This window comes from Salvelinus sp. IW2-2015, linkage group LG9 (genome assembly GCF_002910315.2).
Source record: "Salvelinus sp. IW2-2015 linkage group LG9, ASM291031v2, whole genome shotgun sequence".
Classification (NCBI taxonomy): Eukaryota; Metazoa; Chordata; class Actinopteri; order Salmoniformes; family Salmonidae; genus Salvelinus; species Salvelinus sp. IW2-2015.
In genome coordinates this window covers 15,937,944-15,955,434 of record NC_036849.1, presented here as the reverse complement: position 1 = coordinate 15,955,434, position 17,491 = coordinate 15,937,944, and the positions used below count along the sequence as shown (strand labels likewise).

General features: G+C 43.1%; 1 protein-coding gene across 3 annotated transcripts in view; it reads right to left on the bottom strand.

Moving 5' to 3' along the window:
* LOC111968671 (reticulon-1-A) overlaps positions 1–17,491 on the bottom strand; it is a 47,538-nt gene that overhangs the window by 3,997 nt on the left and 26,050 nt on the right. The window contains exons 2-3 of one of the 3 annotated variants that reach the window (XM_023994444.2): positions 14,620–15,336; positions 9,923–10,597 (exon numbers count right to left, since the gene is read on the bottom strand). In XM_023994444.2, coding sequence (XP_023850212.1) covers positions 9,923–10,597; positions 14,620–15,336 — 1,392 coding nt within the window. Of the gene's footprint in view, positions 1–760; positions 2,355–7,015; positions 7,379–9,922; positions 10,598–14,619; positions 15,337–17,491 lie in introns of those variants that run through there. The other 2 variants (XM_023994445.2, XM_023994446.2) reach the window with 2 other exon arrangements.

Genomic DNA, 17,491 nt, shown 5'->3' with positions numbered 1-17,491 from the left:
GCTTAGTGTAAATCCAGCAGCCAGCTGTTGATGTCACACCTGCAAGCCCTCTGTTTTACGAGGAGAAAAAGTCAGTTCCAGAGAGTTTGTGCTCCTGTTCTAGAGAGGAGTAAAACACTGCTGGGTCTCCTGGGTGTCTTCCTCCCTAAGCCCTCCTGCCTGCTTGCCCGCATGGACTAATTTTAGCCGTGGAGCTGTGAACAGCACAGAAATGACGGCCATCTTTATTTTCTACCATAGGCATCTATGGATGAAAAAAAGGCGTTCTAAAACAGGGTGCTGAAAGACACTCGTTTTACCGCCTCTCTGTGGGTGACAGGTGCAATGCTAGGCACGTTCTGCCATTTCCCCATAATCATCTGCCCAAGTCAGCAAGACTGAGCTGCCCTCAATAACCAATACTGACTGACCTCTGTCCCTGTAATCAATAACTCTAATCAATCAGGCTGGATTACCTCTATATATCTGACTGAGTGCCACTCCCTTTAAACCAAGTACCAATATCACTAGTCACTAACCCACTCTCTATGATTTTCCATTTATCTACAGTATTGCTTGTAATGGAGATGCTCAACAACAAAAACACACACACATTCACACACGCACCAAGCAAAGCAGCTGTAAGACAGACAGGCAGGACAGCAACGCCGGAGAGACTTGACAAACAGCAGCAAATGTGCCTCATGTGCCTTGTGATCTAATCTACAGATTGCACAGAGAGAAAAGCTTTAGCTAGTGCGGTGGAAGTGTGTGTACTGACCTGCGGCTCCCATGGCTGAACAGGGAAAGAGGCAGCTGCTTTATCCACAGACAAAAGGAGAGCACTGAAGGGGGACTACCCCCCCTCCTCTCAGCCGGGGAGGGGAGGGGCCACAAGCACGCAGGCTAATCATCCTTGGTCTAGGCAGGAGGGTGGGCGTTAAGGGGAGCGGTTGCCAGAGAGCCGAGCTGCAATCCAACACACACACACACACACACACACACACACACACACACACACACACACACTCTCTCTCTCTCTCTCTCTCTCTCTCTCTGAGCTCTTTCATACCCTGGTTTTAAAGCACAGCCCCACTGACAAATGACAAAGACTGCCAAGCAAGGACCAAAATAAGGAGACTGTATCCGATTCAAAATGGTGGATGGGTATCTCCCTCCACCATGCAAGAAGATGGAGTTCTTTCCGATCATTTACTTATTATCTTATCAATAGCCCACAGTATGTGACTTCATTGGCAGTGTAGCATCTTGTGAGTGGGCATCGCAGCAGATCTGCAAGGTCTGTGAAGGTGTTATAGGACTGTATACTGAGGATGAAAGATGCTACCTGAAATATACTGCTCTATTAAAATGCTTCAGCTCTCTCTGTGAGGATCTGTTGAGCGCCTGTCTGATGCAGTTACCATAGCTACAGTGCTCCATTTTCTCCCCCTCCACTCACAGAGAGAGAGAGGAGGGGGGAAGCAAGGAAGGAGAGAGATGGAGGGAGGGCGGGCGGGCGGATCGTGAAAGCACTTCCTGGAAAACAGAATCAGATTCACTTGATTTGTCTGAATCTAGGGAATGAGGGACACGAACTTTGTCTTCACCAACACATACCCAGTCACTCCCTTTATAGTTCAACACAACAGGACAAGGGGCCGTTTAAACATGGAGGCAGGCATTAGTTAAAACAAGACTGTACGTCATGGTCATGGTGTGAATGGGTTTCGAAACGTAGCTGATAGAATATGACCAGGTTTAAATCCCACTATAAAAAGGGTAAATGGAGTCTGATGGCTGAATTAGGTTTAAAAATGTCAGATCATGACTCACATTAGGAATCATGCAAAAGTCTGGAACAAGAGACAATGTGGTTTTTTTATTCACTGAAAAAATACCTTCGTCCGAGAAATTATCTGCTTATCAACATCTATTTTTAAACAAAACCTAAGCTACTGGTGAACGAGACCGCTTCAAATAATATGTTCAATGCCCTTTTATTAACCCATTCATGTCCATAACAGATCATTTCCTTTAGTAAATACGTTCTCTGAGCTTTCTAATGGACAAATCTGAAAAATATAATAATAAATCGGCCAAAGTGTTTGTCTACAATGTGAGTTTTTGATATTGTACTACATTTAGTCTTTGGACACATGGTGTTTTTACGCATTTCATGAACCAAGTCCAGGGAACACATGTTAAAGTGATCAGATCAGAATAATATATATAAAACAATATCTAAAGAAATCCACACACACCACATGCAGTGTAAGCAAATCCAACGCAAGTCAATGGAGACTGAAGAGTGAGTCATTTTACAGTAAGTTCCCTATTTCTCAGATCTTTAAACATGTTCAGATCTTAATGTTTGGTAGATAGTCAGGACCAATATATAAATAAATCCACACACACACTCACTCCTAGAGTATATTATACAGCATAAGCAAATTGAATGCAAGTCAATGGCGAGTGAGGCCTGCTACAGCATTCTCCCTCTTTCTCTCCCTCTCTCACAAGCACACCTGTGTACACACATACCACAGACATCAATGCACACCCGCGTGTGAGTGCGTGTGGATTGCTTTAGATATTGTTTTTATATACACTGAGTGTACAAATCATTATGAATACGTGCTCTTTCCATGAAAGACTGACCAGGTGAATCCAGGTGAAAGCTATGATCCCTTATTGATGTCACCTGTTAAATCCACTTCAAATCAGGGTAGATGAAGGGAGGAGACAAGTTAAAGAAGGATCTTTAAGCCTTGAAACATGGATTGTGTATATGTGCAATTCAGAGGGTAAATGGGCAAGACAAAATATTTAAGTGCCTTTGAACAGGGTATGGTATTAGGTGCCAGGCGCACCGGATGTGTCAAGAACTGCAACGCTGCTGGGTTTTTCACACTCAACAGTTTCCCATGTGTGTATCAAGAATGGTCCACCACCCAAAACACATCCAGCCAACTTGACACAACTGTGGGAAGCATTGGAGTCAACATGGGCCAGCATCCCTGTGGAATGTTTTCGACACCTTGTAGAGTCCATGCCCCGATGAAGTGAGGCTGTTCTGAGTGCAAGAGGGTGCAACTTAATATTAGGAAGGTGTTCCTAATGTTTTGTACACTCAGCGGTCCAGATGTTTAAGATCTGACAGAGAAAAAAACTGATAAACTGACTCCATAAATGTGCCGATACTGCATATACCCTAGGGGTGTGTGTGAGAGAGGGGGGGGGCATTTTTATATATTGGTCCAGACAATCTATATACCAAACATTAAGATCTGAACATGTTTAAGTTCTGAGGAGAAAATGTTAAATGCTTATCCCTCCAGTCTCCATTGACTTGCAATGGATTTGCAAATACTGCATGTACTTTAGGGGTGTATGTGTGAGAGAGTGTGGATTTCTTTCAATATTGTTTTCATATACCGTACCAGTCAAAAGTTTGGACACACCTACTCATTTGTGGATTTTTCTTTATTTGTACTATTTTCTACAATGTAGAATAATAGTGAAGACATCAAAACTATGAAATAACATATGGAATCATGTAGTAACCAAAAGAGTTAGTAGCCAAAGTAGCCAAAAGTTGATGACAACTTTGCACACTCTTGGCATTCACCCAACCAGCTTCATGATTAACAGGTGTGCCTTGTTTTTTTATTTAACCTTTAGTTAACTAGGCAAGTCAGTTAAGAACAAATTCTTATTTGACAATGATGGCCTATCCCGGCCAAACCCTCCCCTAACCCGGACGACGCTGGGCCATTTGTGCGCCGCCCTATGGGACTCCCAATCACGGCCGGTTGTGATACAGCCCAGGATCGAACCAGGGTCTGTAGTGATGGCTCTTGCACTGAGATGCAGTGCCTTAGACCGCTGCGCCACTCAGGAGCCCCAACTTTTGTTAAAAAGAGAAACGACAGTCCATCATTACTTCAAGACCTGAAGGTCAGTCAATACGGAACATTTCAAGTACTTTGAAAGTTTCTTCAATTGCAGTTGCAAAAACTATCAAGAGCTATGAATGATACTGGCTCTCATGAGGACCGCCCCAGGAAAGGAAAACCCAAAGTTACCTCTGCTGAGGATAAGAGGATAAGTTCATTAGAGTTAACTGCACCTCAGATCAAGTAACAGACACATCACAACATCAACTGTTCAGAGGAAACTGCGTGAATCAGGTCTTCATGGTCGAATTGCTGCAAAGAAACCACTAAGAGAGTTACTTGGGCCAAGAAACACGAGCAATAGACATCTGTGCTTCGGTCTGATGAGTCCAAATTTGAGATTTTTGGTTCCAACCGCCGTGTCTTTGTGAGACGCAGAGTAGGTGAACGGATGATCTCTGCATGTGTGGTTCCCAAAGTTAAAGCATGGAGGATGAGGTGTGATGGTGTGGGGTTGCTTTTCTGGTGATACTGTCAGTGATTTATTTAGATTTCAAGGCACACTTAACCAGAATGACTAACACAGCATTCTGGAGCGATACACCATTCCATCTGGTTTGCGTTTAGTGGGACTATAATTTGTTTTTCAACAGAACAATGACCCAAAACACACCTCCAGGCTGTGTAAGGGCTATTTGACCAAGGAGAGTGATGGAGTGCTGCATCAGATGACCTGGCCTCCACAATCACCCGACCACAACCAAATCGAGATGGTTTGGGATGAGTTGGACCACAGAGTGAAGGAAAAGCAGCCAACAACTGCTCAGCATATGTGGGAACTCCTTCAAGACTGTTGGAAAAGCATTCCTCATGAAGGTGGTTGAGAGAATGCCAAGAGTGTACAAAGCTGTATTCAAGGCAAGGGGTGGCTACTTTGAATAATCTCAAATATATTTTGATTTGTTTAACACTTTTTTGGTTACTACATGATTCCATGTGTTATTTCATAGTTTTGATGTCTTTACTGTTATTCTACAATGTAGAAAATAGTAAAAATAAAGAAAAACCCTGGAATGAGTAGGTGTATATATATCTCAACAAGTATTTACATAACTTGGTTCGTGAAATGTGTAAAAAACAGTAACCCCATGTGTCCAAAGACTAAAATATATAGTACGATACAGAAACAGCTGTAGTTCACAAATGACAATGAGTTTAATCATATATTTGGGCTTAGAACAAGTCAAATAACAATATTATACGCTTTTAAACAATTTCATTCTGAAATGTATTTCAAAAATACAAATGCTAACATCATTTTAAAATCCCAACTTCGATTGACACGTATTATGTCATTATCTGTCAATCTTAAAACGTCAATGTGGCCTGTCTAGACATTATGTTGACACCACATTTCATGCATTAACACCAAACATAATGTGTTCAGTGGCGCATTTTGATATAGTACAAGGACGTGAATGATAATATGTGGATGGTACTCTGCACAGTAAATCATTAGTAATAGTAGTAGGCCTAGGTTATATTTCACTTAGGTACTGACTGAGTGTACAGTCATGGGTGAGGCTTGCTGCCAAGCTCTCTGGTCTGTAGAGACCCTGGGGATTATTACTGTCCCTCCCAGCCAGCATGAACACCTGAAGTGGAACCAGAACGTACAAGAAGTACCGTGGCACGCAGCCAAACACTGATCACTGATACAGGCCTGGATCATTTCTGGTTCTGATCATCAAAATCAACAAGCTGATGCAATATTTCTTATTCTTCAGGTTTGTCAATGATGTTCTAGACTACATTTTTGGGTAGAAGCAGAGTGAACCAGTTTGAGGCTGACCCGATTAGACAACTAAAGTTATCGATAGTGCCTTAATCCATGCCCCAAGCTAGCCTGTGTAAACATGTAGACATGCCTGTATGTACAGTACTTTGCTTTAACAGCTTATTCAAACTAAATAACACCCAAATGGTCAATTTCACCCTTGGGTGTGTTGACTGTATCAACTTTTATTGGCAAGAGGGAAAGAAAGTGAATGTTTTAAACAAACCCAGTCAGAGAGATGGTGACACAGGCCTTTTAATAAACACAGCCTAAAACCTTATTTCAGGCCATAGTGAAAGCTCAGTGAACACAAGCTATTCTGCTCACAACTCTGTGATGGAATAAAAATACCTACTTATTGTATCCCCAGGTTTATGTGTGGCTCCTTCTGTGTATTTTATTGAAGATAATGTAGGCTATAGTCTTACATTTTCATTTGGTAGATTCTATTCTCCATTCTAAATACATTCTTAAAATCACCCACTGTCATTCACATGTAAGGAAAAGGCAGACCAACCAACTCCATCTCCATCTTACACACAATACAGTATAATAAACATGGCTGCCATAGAAAATTACAGCCAGTTGGAAAGGCAGGGAGGAGGAAGGTAAACCATTTTCTCTCCCCGTCCCTCTTCCTAACCCAGAGGTGATACTAATGCACACCATGATGGAGAAAGAGACAGACGGAGGCTGTGCCTTTCTCTCCCAGTAGCTGCAAAGTGCCCTGGCAGCCGATGGATGAGACTGATGTAATCAGGATGGGTGCGCCCTGGTTGCCATGGAGACAGTCTGTCAGTGCTGTCCGGATGCTCCGACAGCCTCGCACACAAAAAACAACTCAAAGACTCTGAAAACAGCTTCCCCGCAGAGCCCTCAGACCGGGAGAGTGATAACAATGACACACCCTGGTTTCACATTAACACACATATAAAAACGCACACAGAACACACAACACAGACGGCTCACAGCATGTGTGTGTACATTCATCATTACGTCTCACACCTACCTTTGCCCTTTGTCTCACACGGCAGAGAGAGAGCGTGATCAGGGCGTGTCTGCTGTCACCCCCCTGGTGAAGGTAAACAGCTCAGCCTGATCACCCAGGCCCCGACTAACACACACCTTGAATACCCCCCACAACCATACATGCAACATCCCCCTTTCATACATACACACAAACTACAGCTGCACTAGAAGCATAAATACACATGCTCCTCATACATACATCATTTCACCACTCACAGCCTAGATACACAAACGGAGATACACACAAAAAACACAGCAAACGCGTCAGTACCCTGGCCTTTCCAGCTGCTCCAGGAGCACTCCTTCTTGGTACCGTCTGCAGTGGACTGCATGCTGATGATCAGTTATCTCCCTGATTTCCCTTTCTTTCAGTTCTCTGTTTTCTTCTAGCTCGTCCTCTTCTTGTGCCACTGACTCACTCAGTCATCCCACAATGGCATGAATGGTTGGAAGGATGAGATGAGGGAGAGATGCGGAGACGAGAGGGAGGGAGGCAAGGTTTTCAAGGTACTGGTTGGCTCGCAGAGCACAGACTGATGCTGTGGAGCAGTGTTGGCGAGAACAGAAGGAGGAGAGGGAGTGATCGAATTGTAAATACAACACCACAGTTGCTACTGCAGCAAATCATCCATGCAATGATTTAGTGCCTGGGGAGGGGGGGGGGGGGTAGTATTTTTCAAGAAAGGGGAGGTAAGCACTATTTCACAATAAAAGTTCCCGTGCTGATCCTGATTCTCAAAGCAGACTAGGGCGGTGGGCAGGGGGAATTGGCAGTGAAAGAGTTAACCAACATGCCCTTTGATGAAGCTCAGTCGGAAATAGGCATATATCCTAGCCCGCCCCAGGCTAGTTTTATCATGATCCATATTGTATATAAGATCATTTACAGATAAAGTGCAAGGTTGAAATTACAATGTAAAAAAATCTGACGTCATCTTTTACAGCATTGGGACTAAAGACTCCGCCATGAAAACAGCTCTCCCGCAGAGCCCTCAGACTGGGAGAGTGATAACAATGACACACCCTGGTCAACCTACCGTTTCACATTAACACACCTATGAAACACACACAGAACACACTCACAACAGACGGCTCACAGCATGTGTGTACATTCATCATTATAAACAGAGTTTTGTGTTAGGAACTGAGGATTCTATAGGCTACTGCTGGGGTATGGACCTAGCGTTGCCAATGACTAATCTGGCAAATAGTCAACTCCTCTGCCCCTTGGTACAAAAGAATGTTTAAGTTTGCAGTCAATATCACGCAAATACTGTAGCTATTTTCAATACGTCTCACTAAATATTGAACAGCCTAAGTGCTGGTCTTTTCAATAATTCATAACCATCACACTGTAGCCTACAGTATAGCCCTCAATGTTCTTTTAGGTTTACTGCGTTCAGGCTGTGGTTCAGTTTGTGCTTCAGGTTTTTCCACCAGGATGCATTATCAGGGCAAATGGCCTGACAAACAGCTATGGACTCACAGTGATGCATGGAGGCATGTAACGAGCTGTGTGCAACGGACAGTATCATGTCTAAACAGTGTCTGTGGGCTTGGATAGAGAATAACCATATCCTCATGATTTATAATGTTATATACATTGACCCCCTCTATTTCAGTGACATTGGTACAGTCAGTCTGTGCACAGACAGCCCTGTCGACGTCCCCGCCACACCTTCTGCTCACTGCAACCATAAAAAATATATGAGCCTGTGCTGTGTGCTCCTCCCTAGGAAGGTGTTGCCATGGCAACTGCGGTGGAGCTGCACAGGCTGTGGTACATGATGTCTGCTCTGCTTGTCTTCTCTCCAGCATACATACGGACCTCTGTTATAGTCTATGGTGCCCTGCACCACCTAGTGGTGGAAGAATATAAACTTCATCAAATGGGTTGACCTGCTTTTAGGAATTCGAGAACCTTCTGTGTGTGTGTGTGTCTGTTTGTAAACACCAGGAGAGGGGAGCTTCGGCTTTTACTCAAGCACATCCTTAATGTTTTCATTCCTCTTTCCTCTCTCCAACGGAATAAAAGAGCGGCAGTTACATACCACAGGTGGATATTGTGCCGTGACAGCTAAAGAACCATAGAATAACTGAAATGTGATATTTCTAGCACTGCATCTAGCCATACATAAAGTGAATCCTCCTAAGCTTAAGTCGATGCTTGTGTTCCAGATTTTACATCACAGGGTTACATAAACCCACTGTTTACAAGAAGGATGAAAAAGAAGCAAACAGAAGAAAGACAAATAATAAATGCCAAAACAAAATGTCCGGCTTAACACACACAAAGAACTCTGGCTCGATGTGGTGCAAATTGGCTGGCGTGATCTGTGATGATATGTCTGTCTGGGTTACTTCCTGACATGATGATGGTACTGGGTGTTAGGAGACAGATGGTCTGTTTGGGATTTGGAAGAGAGAGTCAAGGCTGTGTCTAAAAATCCTATATGAGAGTGAGGGATTAGTTATGATACGTTCAATGACGTAGAATAGATAGAGGCTCATCCTTTGTTGATTATCATCGTAAAAATGCTGTTCTCAGACATGTTTTGTAACTGTAGCCTACCACCAGAGGGAAGCAGATCTTGAAATCATGCAGCAGCTCATAATCCAAGACGCTCACACCCATCACAGCACAGAGAGAACGGAATCAGCCATCTCACAGCAACACTTTCATTTCCTGACCTTGTCAACAAAGGCACTATAACAACACACCATGACCCTCCATGTTATCTCTTCTAGTGCATCACACACTCAGGGCAGTAAAAACAGTACGTGAACAACGTGCTGTAAGAGGGATTCCATAGTCATACCAACAGCCTGGTAAAAAACGTGCAGTTACTAGTGTTAAAACACGGCAACCGAACAGCCACTGGATCCTCCACTGACAAACAAATGCACCAACAGATTCCATACTACCTGTTCCATAAGCTGGTTGAGCAATTTCTGTTGTGTTGTGATGATATAATGCAGATGCAACACAACTGCAACAAGGAAAGATAAGTTATGAAGATAACATGGTTTCAAGGAGGGATAATAGTGTGACTACAGTAGGTAGGTTTATCACTACAGATTGTATGTTGGAATGCAGGGTTCATCATGGGCAGCACGATTCCAGAAATAACATACAAATTCTGAATCAACAGACGAGTTAATGAATTACAGGACTTACTTTTCTGTTTGTCAAAGCCCTCCATAAAGACAGGCGCAGCAGGTTTAGCCAGGTCTCCTTTCCCCTCAGTGACGTGCTTGTCGTCCAGGAGGGGCTTTTCGGACCTCACCTCCGGGGGCACGGTGGCCATGGGGAGCTTGGGCTTAGTTGGGCGATCCTCCTCCATCTTCATGGGGCTCTTGCTCTTTTCATTGGATGATTTAATCATGGAGCTCGTCACAGGCTCTGCTGGGACCAGTTCTGGGGCAGGGCGGGTGGGGGACGCGGCGGTGAGGATCAGAGGTGAAGGGGTGTTGACCCCCTGTTTGGGGCCGGACCCCTCTCTCTTGGGGCTCTCCTCATTGGCAGACTCAATGAAGAGCTCACTGTCCAGCTCAGCCTCCCTCTCCTCCCTCAGGATGCTGTAAGATGTGGGTCCCTTGGCGCTGGGGGGGTTGTCGAAGGGGTTGCCAGCCTGGCTGAAACCTCCCTTGCTGCTGGGAGACTGCTCAAAGGGGTTGTTACTGGACTTGGTGCTGGGGGGGCTCCGCAGGGGGGGCTCCTCAGAGACCAGCTCTATCTCAGAGTCCCCAGACTCTGCACTGCTGCCGTCCTGCTCACTGGCCTTGGTGGAGCCCGGGGTCGGCTTGCTGCTGGGGACAGCCGTGAACAGGTCTTGGGAAGGGGATTCTTTTTCTGCAGAGATAGAGAAAAAAATGAAAGAGACAAATTAGAGTACTAATATGAGACATTGAATGCATCTTTAACATGTTTTTATGTCCTTTTATGATTTGTTGTAAACCTATAAATTAGAGAGCGATGCATGCTGAACACTAAACGAGAGAGCTCGGTTGAGAGGGCTCAGTTTGTTGTTTTTGTAAAGTTGTGACAGTGTTTCCTCAGAAAGTTTGGGTTATATACTTAATGATTTTGGATCCCGCGATGCGGTTAGCCTCACTTGCTGTGACCGCTGCTATCTGGCCCGGGATCCTACCAAACCAAAAAGTCTGAAGCTGTTTGGTGTAGCTAGCTACCAGCCTCGTTTCCCTGTCTTGTGGCTGTATTCCCTGCTGCCGTTTTCCTGCCACCTGACCTAGCTTTAACTCTGTTGTATTGCTACCAACGTTACCTATTTTGTGTGTTTTTTCACATTGTTTGTTACTTATTTTGTACATAATGTTACCGTGTCCTATGACCGAAAAGAGCTTCTGGATATCAGAACAGTGATTATTCACCTCCAACTGGACTAAGATTTTTCCTTTAATGAGTCTGACGCGAAGGATATAACCGCTCACTTTCGGTTATTTGAAAACGAAATCTCCAAAATATAGTTACTTTTTAAACAATCCATAGAAAGTTGGTTGCAGTTTCAGTTTAATCCACCAGAAAAGACAGAACAAATAATACAACAAATAATGTGGTTAAACTCAAATATAGTAATTGATATTATCTATCCAATAGAGAGGGTTTTCTTCAATGGAAAGTTCTCTAATGTAAAACATAAAGCTGTTCATACTGTTCTCTATTTTTACTAATGATCTACCACGAGCATTAAACAATGTCTGTGTGTTTATGTACACTGATGATTCAACCTTATACATGTTAGCAACCACAGCTAGTGAAATCACTGCAACCCTAAACAAAGCTTGCATTCCGTTTTGGAATGTGTGGATAGTCAAAAACTAAAAGCATTGTATTTGGTACAAACCATTCCCTAGGTTCAAGACCTCAGCTGAATCTGGTAATGAATGATGTGGCTCTTGAGCAAGTTGAGGAGACTAAACTTCTTGGTGTCACCTTAGACTGTAAATTGTCAAGGCATATTGATAAAATTGTTGTAAAGATGAGAGGGCTGTCTGTGATAAAGAGATTCTCAGCATTTTTAACACCACCGTTGACCAAACATGTCCTGCAGGCTTTAGTTTGATCTAATCTTGACTATTGCAAGGTGATATGGTCAAGGGCTGCAAAGAAGGACCTAGAAAAGCTGCAACTGGCCCAGAACACAGCAGCACATTTTGCCCTACAATATACACAGAGGTTTAATCTCAAGAGTATGCATGTCAGTCTCTCTTGGCTCAAAGTAGAGGAGATACTGACTGCATCAATTCTTGTTTTTGTGAGAAATATTAGTGTTCAAAATTCTAAATTGTCTGTATAATCAACTTACATATAACTCTGACAGACATACTTACCCCACCAGACATGCCACCAGGGGTCTCTTCACAGTCCCCACAGAATGAATTCAAGGCAATGCGGAGTATTAATAAAGCTATGATCTCAAATTACTCAAGCAAACAGCAAAAGTTGATTAAAAACATAACGTCTCTCCCATATCTCACCTAAATAACTCTAACATGTTGCCAAACCGGCACTGCGTATGCGTCTCCGTGTGCCATCGTCTAAGTGTTGCTTTTGTCTGTCCCCACCAGATACGCAGGTTAAAATATCAAAACCAACTGTGAACCAACTATATTAATTTGCGGACAGGTCGAAACAGACATGAAACATTCATGGACATTTAGCTAGCTTACTGTTGCTAGCTAATTTGTCCAGGAAAATAAACATTGGGTTGATAACCCACGTGGGTACAGTTGAAGTCAGAAGTTTACATACACCTTAGCCAAATACATTTAAACTCAGTTATTCACAATTCCTGACATTTTATCCTAGAAACAATTCCCAGTCTTAGGTCAGTTAGGATCACCACTTTATTTTAAGAATGTGAAATGTCAGAATAATAGTAGAGAATGATTTATTTCAGCTTTTATTTCTTTCATCATATTCACAGTGAGTCAGAAATTTACATACACTCAATTAGTATTTGGTAGCATTGCCTTTAAATTGTGGGTCAAACGTTTAGGGTAGCCTTCCACAAGCTTCCCACAATAAGTTGGGTGAATTTTGGCCCGTTCATCCTGACAGAGCTGGTGTAACTGAGTCAGGTTTGTAGGCCTCCTAGCTCGCACACACTTTTTCAGTTCTGCCCGCAAATTTTCTATAGGATTGGGGTCAGGGCTTTGTGATGGCCACTCCAATATCTTGACTTTGTTGTCCTCAAGCCATTTTGCCACAACTTTGTAGTATGCTTGGGGTCATTGTCCATTTGCGACCAAGCTTCAACATCCTGACTGATGTCTTGAGATGTTGCTTCAATATATCCACATAATTTTCCTCCCTCATGATGCCATCTATTTTGTGAAGTGCACCAGTCCCTCCTGCAGCAAAGCACCCCCACAACATGATGCTGCCAACCTCGTGCTTCACCGTTGGGATGGTGTTCTTCGGCATACAAGCCTCCCCCTTTCTCCTCCAAACATAACGATRGTCATTATGGCCAAACAGTTCTATTTTTGTTTCATCAGACCAGAGGACATTTCTCCAAAAAGTATGATCTTTGTCTCCATGTGCAGTTGCAAACCGTACTCTGTCTTTTTTATGGTGGTTTTGGAGCAGTGGCTTCTTCCTTGCTGAGCGGCCTTTCAGGTTATGTTGATATAGTACTCGTTTTACTGTGAATATTGATACTTTTGTACCCGTTTCCTCCAGCATCTTCACAAGGTCCTTTGCTGTTGTTCTGGGATTGATTTGTACTTTTCGCACCAAAGTACGTTAATCTCTAGGAGACAGAACGTGTCTCCTTCCTGAGCGGTATGACGGCTGCGTGGTTCCACCGTGTTTATGCTTGCGTACTATTGTTTGTACAGATGAACGTGGTACCTTCAGGCGTTTGGAAATTGCTCCCAAGGATGAACCAGACTTGTGGAGGTCTACAAATGTTTTTCTGAGGTCTTGGCTGATTTCTTTTGATTTTCCCATGATGTCAAGCAAAGAGGCACTGAGTTTGAAGGTAGGCCTTGAAATACATCCACGGGTACACCTTCAATTGACTGATTTTCTGGAATTTTCCAGGCTATTTAAAGGCAGTCAACTTAGTGTATGTAAACTTCTGACCCACTGGAATTGTGATACAGTGAATTATAAGTGAAAGAATCTGTCTGTAAACAATTGTTGGAAAAATTACTTGTGTCATGCACAAATTAGATGTCCTAACCGACTTGCCAAAGCTATTGTTTGTTAACAAGAAATTTGTGGAGTGTTTGAAAATCGAGTTTTAATGACTCCAACCTAGGTGTATGTAAACTTCCGACTTCAACTGTATATGCTCCTAAAAAAACAACGAGGAGATGGGAGAGGCTGGACTTGCAGTGTGTCAAGCATATAAAATAAAACAAAGTTCTATTTTAGCCCCTGGCAATGAAGACACTCATTGACCTGCGCGAGCAGTTTAGATGAAATGATTGAATAACATATATGTCTACATTTACTATGCAACGCAAACGGTGTTGTCAGCATGTTTGGCATATGTATATGTACTGATGTGTTGGTAGCTGTCAGCAATGTGTGCAGCTGTCAATATAACTTTTTTTGGTTCTTATTTTAAATGTATGTAGTTCAGTCCTTGAGCTGTTCTTGTCTATTGATGTTCTGTATTATGTAATGTTTTATGTGGACACCAGGAAAAGTAGCTGCTGCTTCAGCAAGAGCTAATGGGGATCTGAATAAGATACAAAAAAATACTTAAATATAGATTTGTTTTTTGCCAATTTGAAAACTGTACATAAATTGTAATTAAACCATAGTCCAAGACCATAGACCGTGGTTATGGTGAACTCTAACTTACAAGGACACAGTGGGAGTGCGTGGGCGATAGATACCTGTTGGGGATGCATTGGGGGATGAGTTGGGGCTGTCGTCCTCTGGCTCAGAGAGCGTAACCGTGGGGACGCCCTGCAAGCCCAGGCTGAGGATGTTGTCAGACACGTTTGCCTGTGGGAGGATGGGTTTGGGGGCAGCAGGTGGGTGGGACTCGGTCAGGATGATCTTCACAGGGCTAGCGGTCTGAGGGGTGCCCAGGTTGCGGTAGGAGCGGTAGTCAGACAGCTCCTCATCCTCAGAAGGCTCCTCAACGTAAGGGAAGGAGTGGGAGTCCAGCGCCGGTCCCAGGTTCTCCTCCTCTTCCTCCTCGTGTCCTGCAGGGCTCTTATCCATGTAGCCTCCCAGGGAGTCCAGGCCAGACAGCCCGGCGTCCACCAGACTGTGCAGGGGTGCTGGTTCTGGACAGCTCAGGTTATGGACGTCATCACCATGGCTGATATCCATGTAGTTGTAGGCCTCCGTCTTCAACTCAGAGCTACCCAGCAGGGACTTGGGCATCTCATCAACCAGGTCAGTGGCCATCTTGGTGTGGGGGGAACCAAAGATGCCGTAGGAGTCGAAGGGGTCCTGGGAGGAGTGGTCAGAGGAACGCTTCAGATCATCAGACAGGTAAGAGGCATCCTGGCCTGAGGGGTAGCTCTGATTGGACAGGAGTGAGGTGTACAGTTCACCATCATCACTCATGGGCTTCCTAAAAAGGTCAGACATGGCATCACCTAGAAGCAGAAAAAGAGAAGATGGACATTGGATTTAAATCACAGACCTCAGAGACAATTGGATTAGGCAAACTTAAAAGTATAGAAAAGTGGATAGATGAAATAGGCAGAAGATAGCGTCACAGGCAACATAACATGTCATTGATAATTCAGTCAAAATTCAAAAGGCACTCGCACATCTGAGCAATCTTATTTGCACGTACATGGCAACAATTGAACAAGATGAAGGAAAAAAGAAACCGCACACTGCTCTTGATAGTATCACTGATATTTAATAAGCTTACGTATCGGCCACACGGCCTTCGTCAGAGCTTTTGTGATTTTTTGAAATTTGCACCCTTATGTAGACCTGGCCCCACCCACATCCGTTCTACACATCGAAGGGGGTTGGAGGCAAAGGAAAAACAAATAAGTGCTACCAAATATAACAATATGCATTTCATAAATATTATAAAAGTGTATAAATAAGGCGTATTGAACACGTCTGTAAAATCTCAATGAGGACATAGCAAGTTTTCATTAGTCATTGGGTACATCGTACAAAAAACGTCAGAATAATCTACAAGAGACACATATTTCATGTTCAAATTCACAACATAACATACATAGGCATTTCATCATTAAGTCCTTTAGGAAATAATGTCTGGAGTGTGAAAATACAAAAACATTCTCTTTTACTCAGAGTATTATTAATATCTCCTCCCCTGTCTGATATCTTAACTTTCTCTATGCCACAAAATCTAAAAAGGTAGAAATGTCATGCTTTAGGTCATTGAAATGTACAGCGACTGGATAATCCCTGTCGTTTCTCCTGATTGAACTTTTATGTTCACTAATTCTCTGTTTGAGAGAGCGGGAGGTTTTACCAACATAGCTGAGCCCACATGGACATTTAATAATGTAAATAACATGGGTGGTGGAACACGTAATAATGTCATTTATTTGGAACCGTTTTCCTGTGTGTGGGTGGCAGAAATTGATAGAATTGATAATTCTGTCAACAATGAACTGGTGCAAATATGAAACTGCTGCGTCAGCTGAAATTATTAAAAACAAGTTCTACAATCAACTGCTGAACAGTTCCAATAAACTGTTAAATTGTCAATAACAAGATCGTTACATTTGTCTACGCCAGGCCTGATAGTGGAGACGTGTGGGATTGTGGGGAGAGTATGGGAATCAGTTGGGAGATGGCGGTGCAGATCAGTGATGCAGCACTAACAGAGGGCACTTGTGCCCTGAGCGGGACAAAGGCGGATTGTTCAAACCCCAAAACTCATCCTGCCAGCTCTTAATCCTCAGACAGTGAGGTGCGGGGGAAGGGCTCTGTATTCATTCACATCTCGTTTGTATTCGTAAATCTCCTCTGACAAGATGGCCGATTGTGTCACTGAGGCACACACACACACACTACTGTACCCTGTCCTTTTCTGTGTGACTTGCCACCTAGAGTAAAGCATGTCCAGTATGGCATGTAATGTAGGCTACCACAGCATGAGAGCATTGCAAAGGCATCCCAACAATACGGTACAATTCCACAGTAATTGAATTACGCTTTGACTCAGTTTTTTCACTTTAAAATGTATGCCAAACAAAAAACATTGATTTCAAGTTTAACAAACCATACAATTATGCACAATGACGACTTAACAATTTCCACTGAAAAATGTACAAAAACTAATTTAGTGGAAGAACTGTACAGATGCAAACTTTGGTAACGGAATTAAGGTCAAATCTCCCTCAGGTTTTTATGCAACCACGTTTTCCAAAAACTCTTAAATATCAGTTCCGTTTTAAGATTCAAAGATGTGCACAGAAAGAATGGGGTGTAAGCTATGACATGGCACCTTGAGTTTGTAAAAAAATAAATATTGGTTATTGAACTACAGTAAGTGAAGTGGATTTACACCTGGTAACGGAATTACATCATGGGTCCCTGATCTGAACTACACAGAAATGCATAATTATGGATATGAATGTCATTCTCCTCATGTTTCACAAGTTTGGACATCACAGTGTAGCAGAGCACAGTGCAGTACAATACACCACAGCACAGCACAGCTGAGCAGAGTAGAGTTCAGAACAGTACAATATACAGTTGAATCCAGACGTTTACATACACCTTAGCCAAATACATTTAAACTCAGTTTTTCAC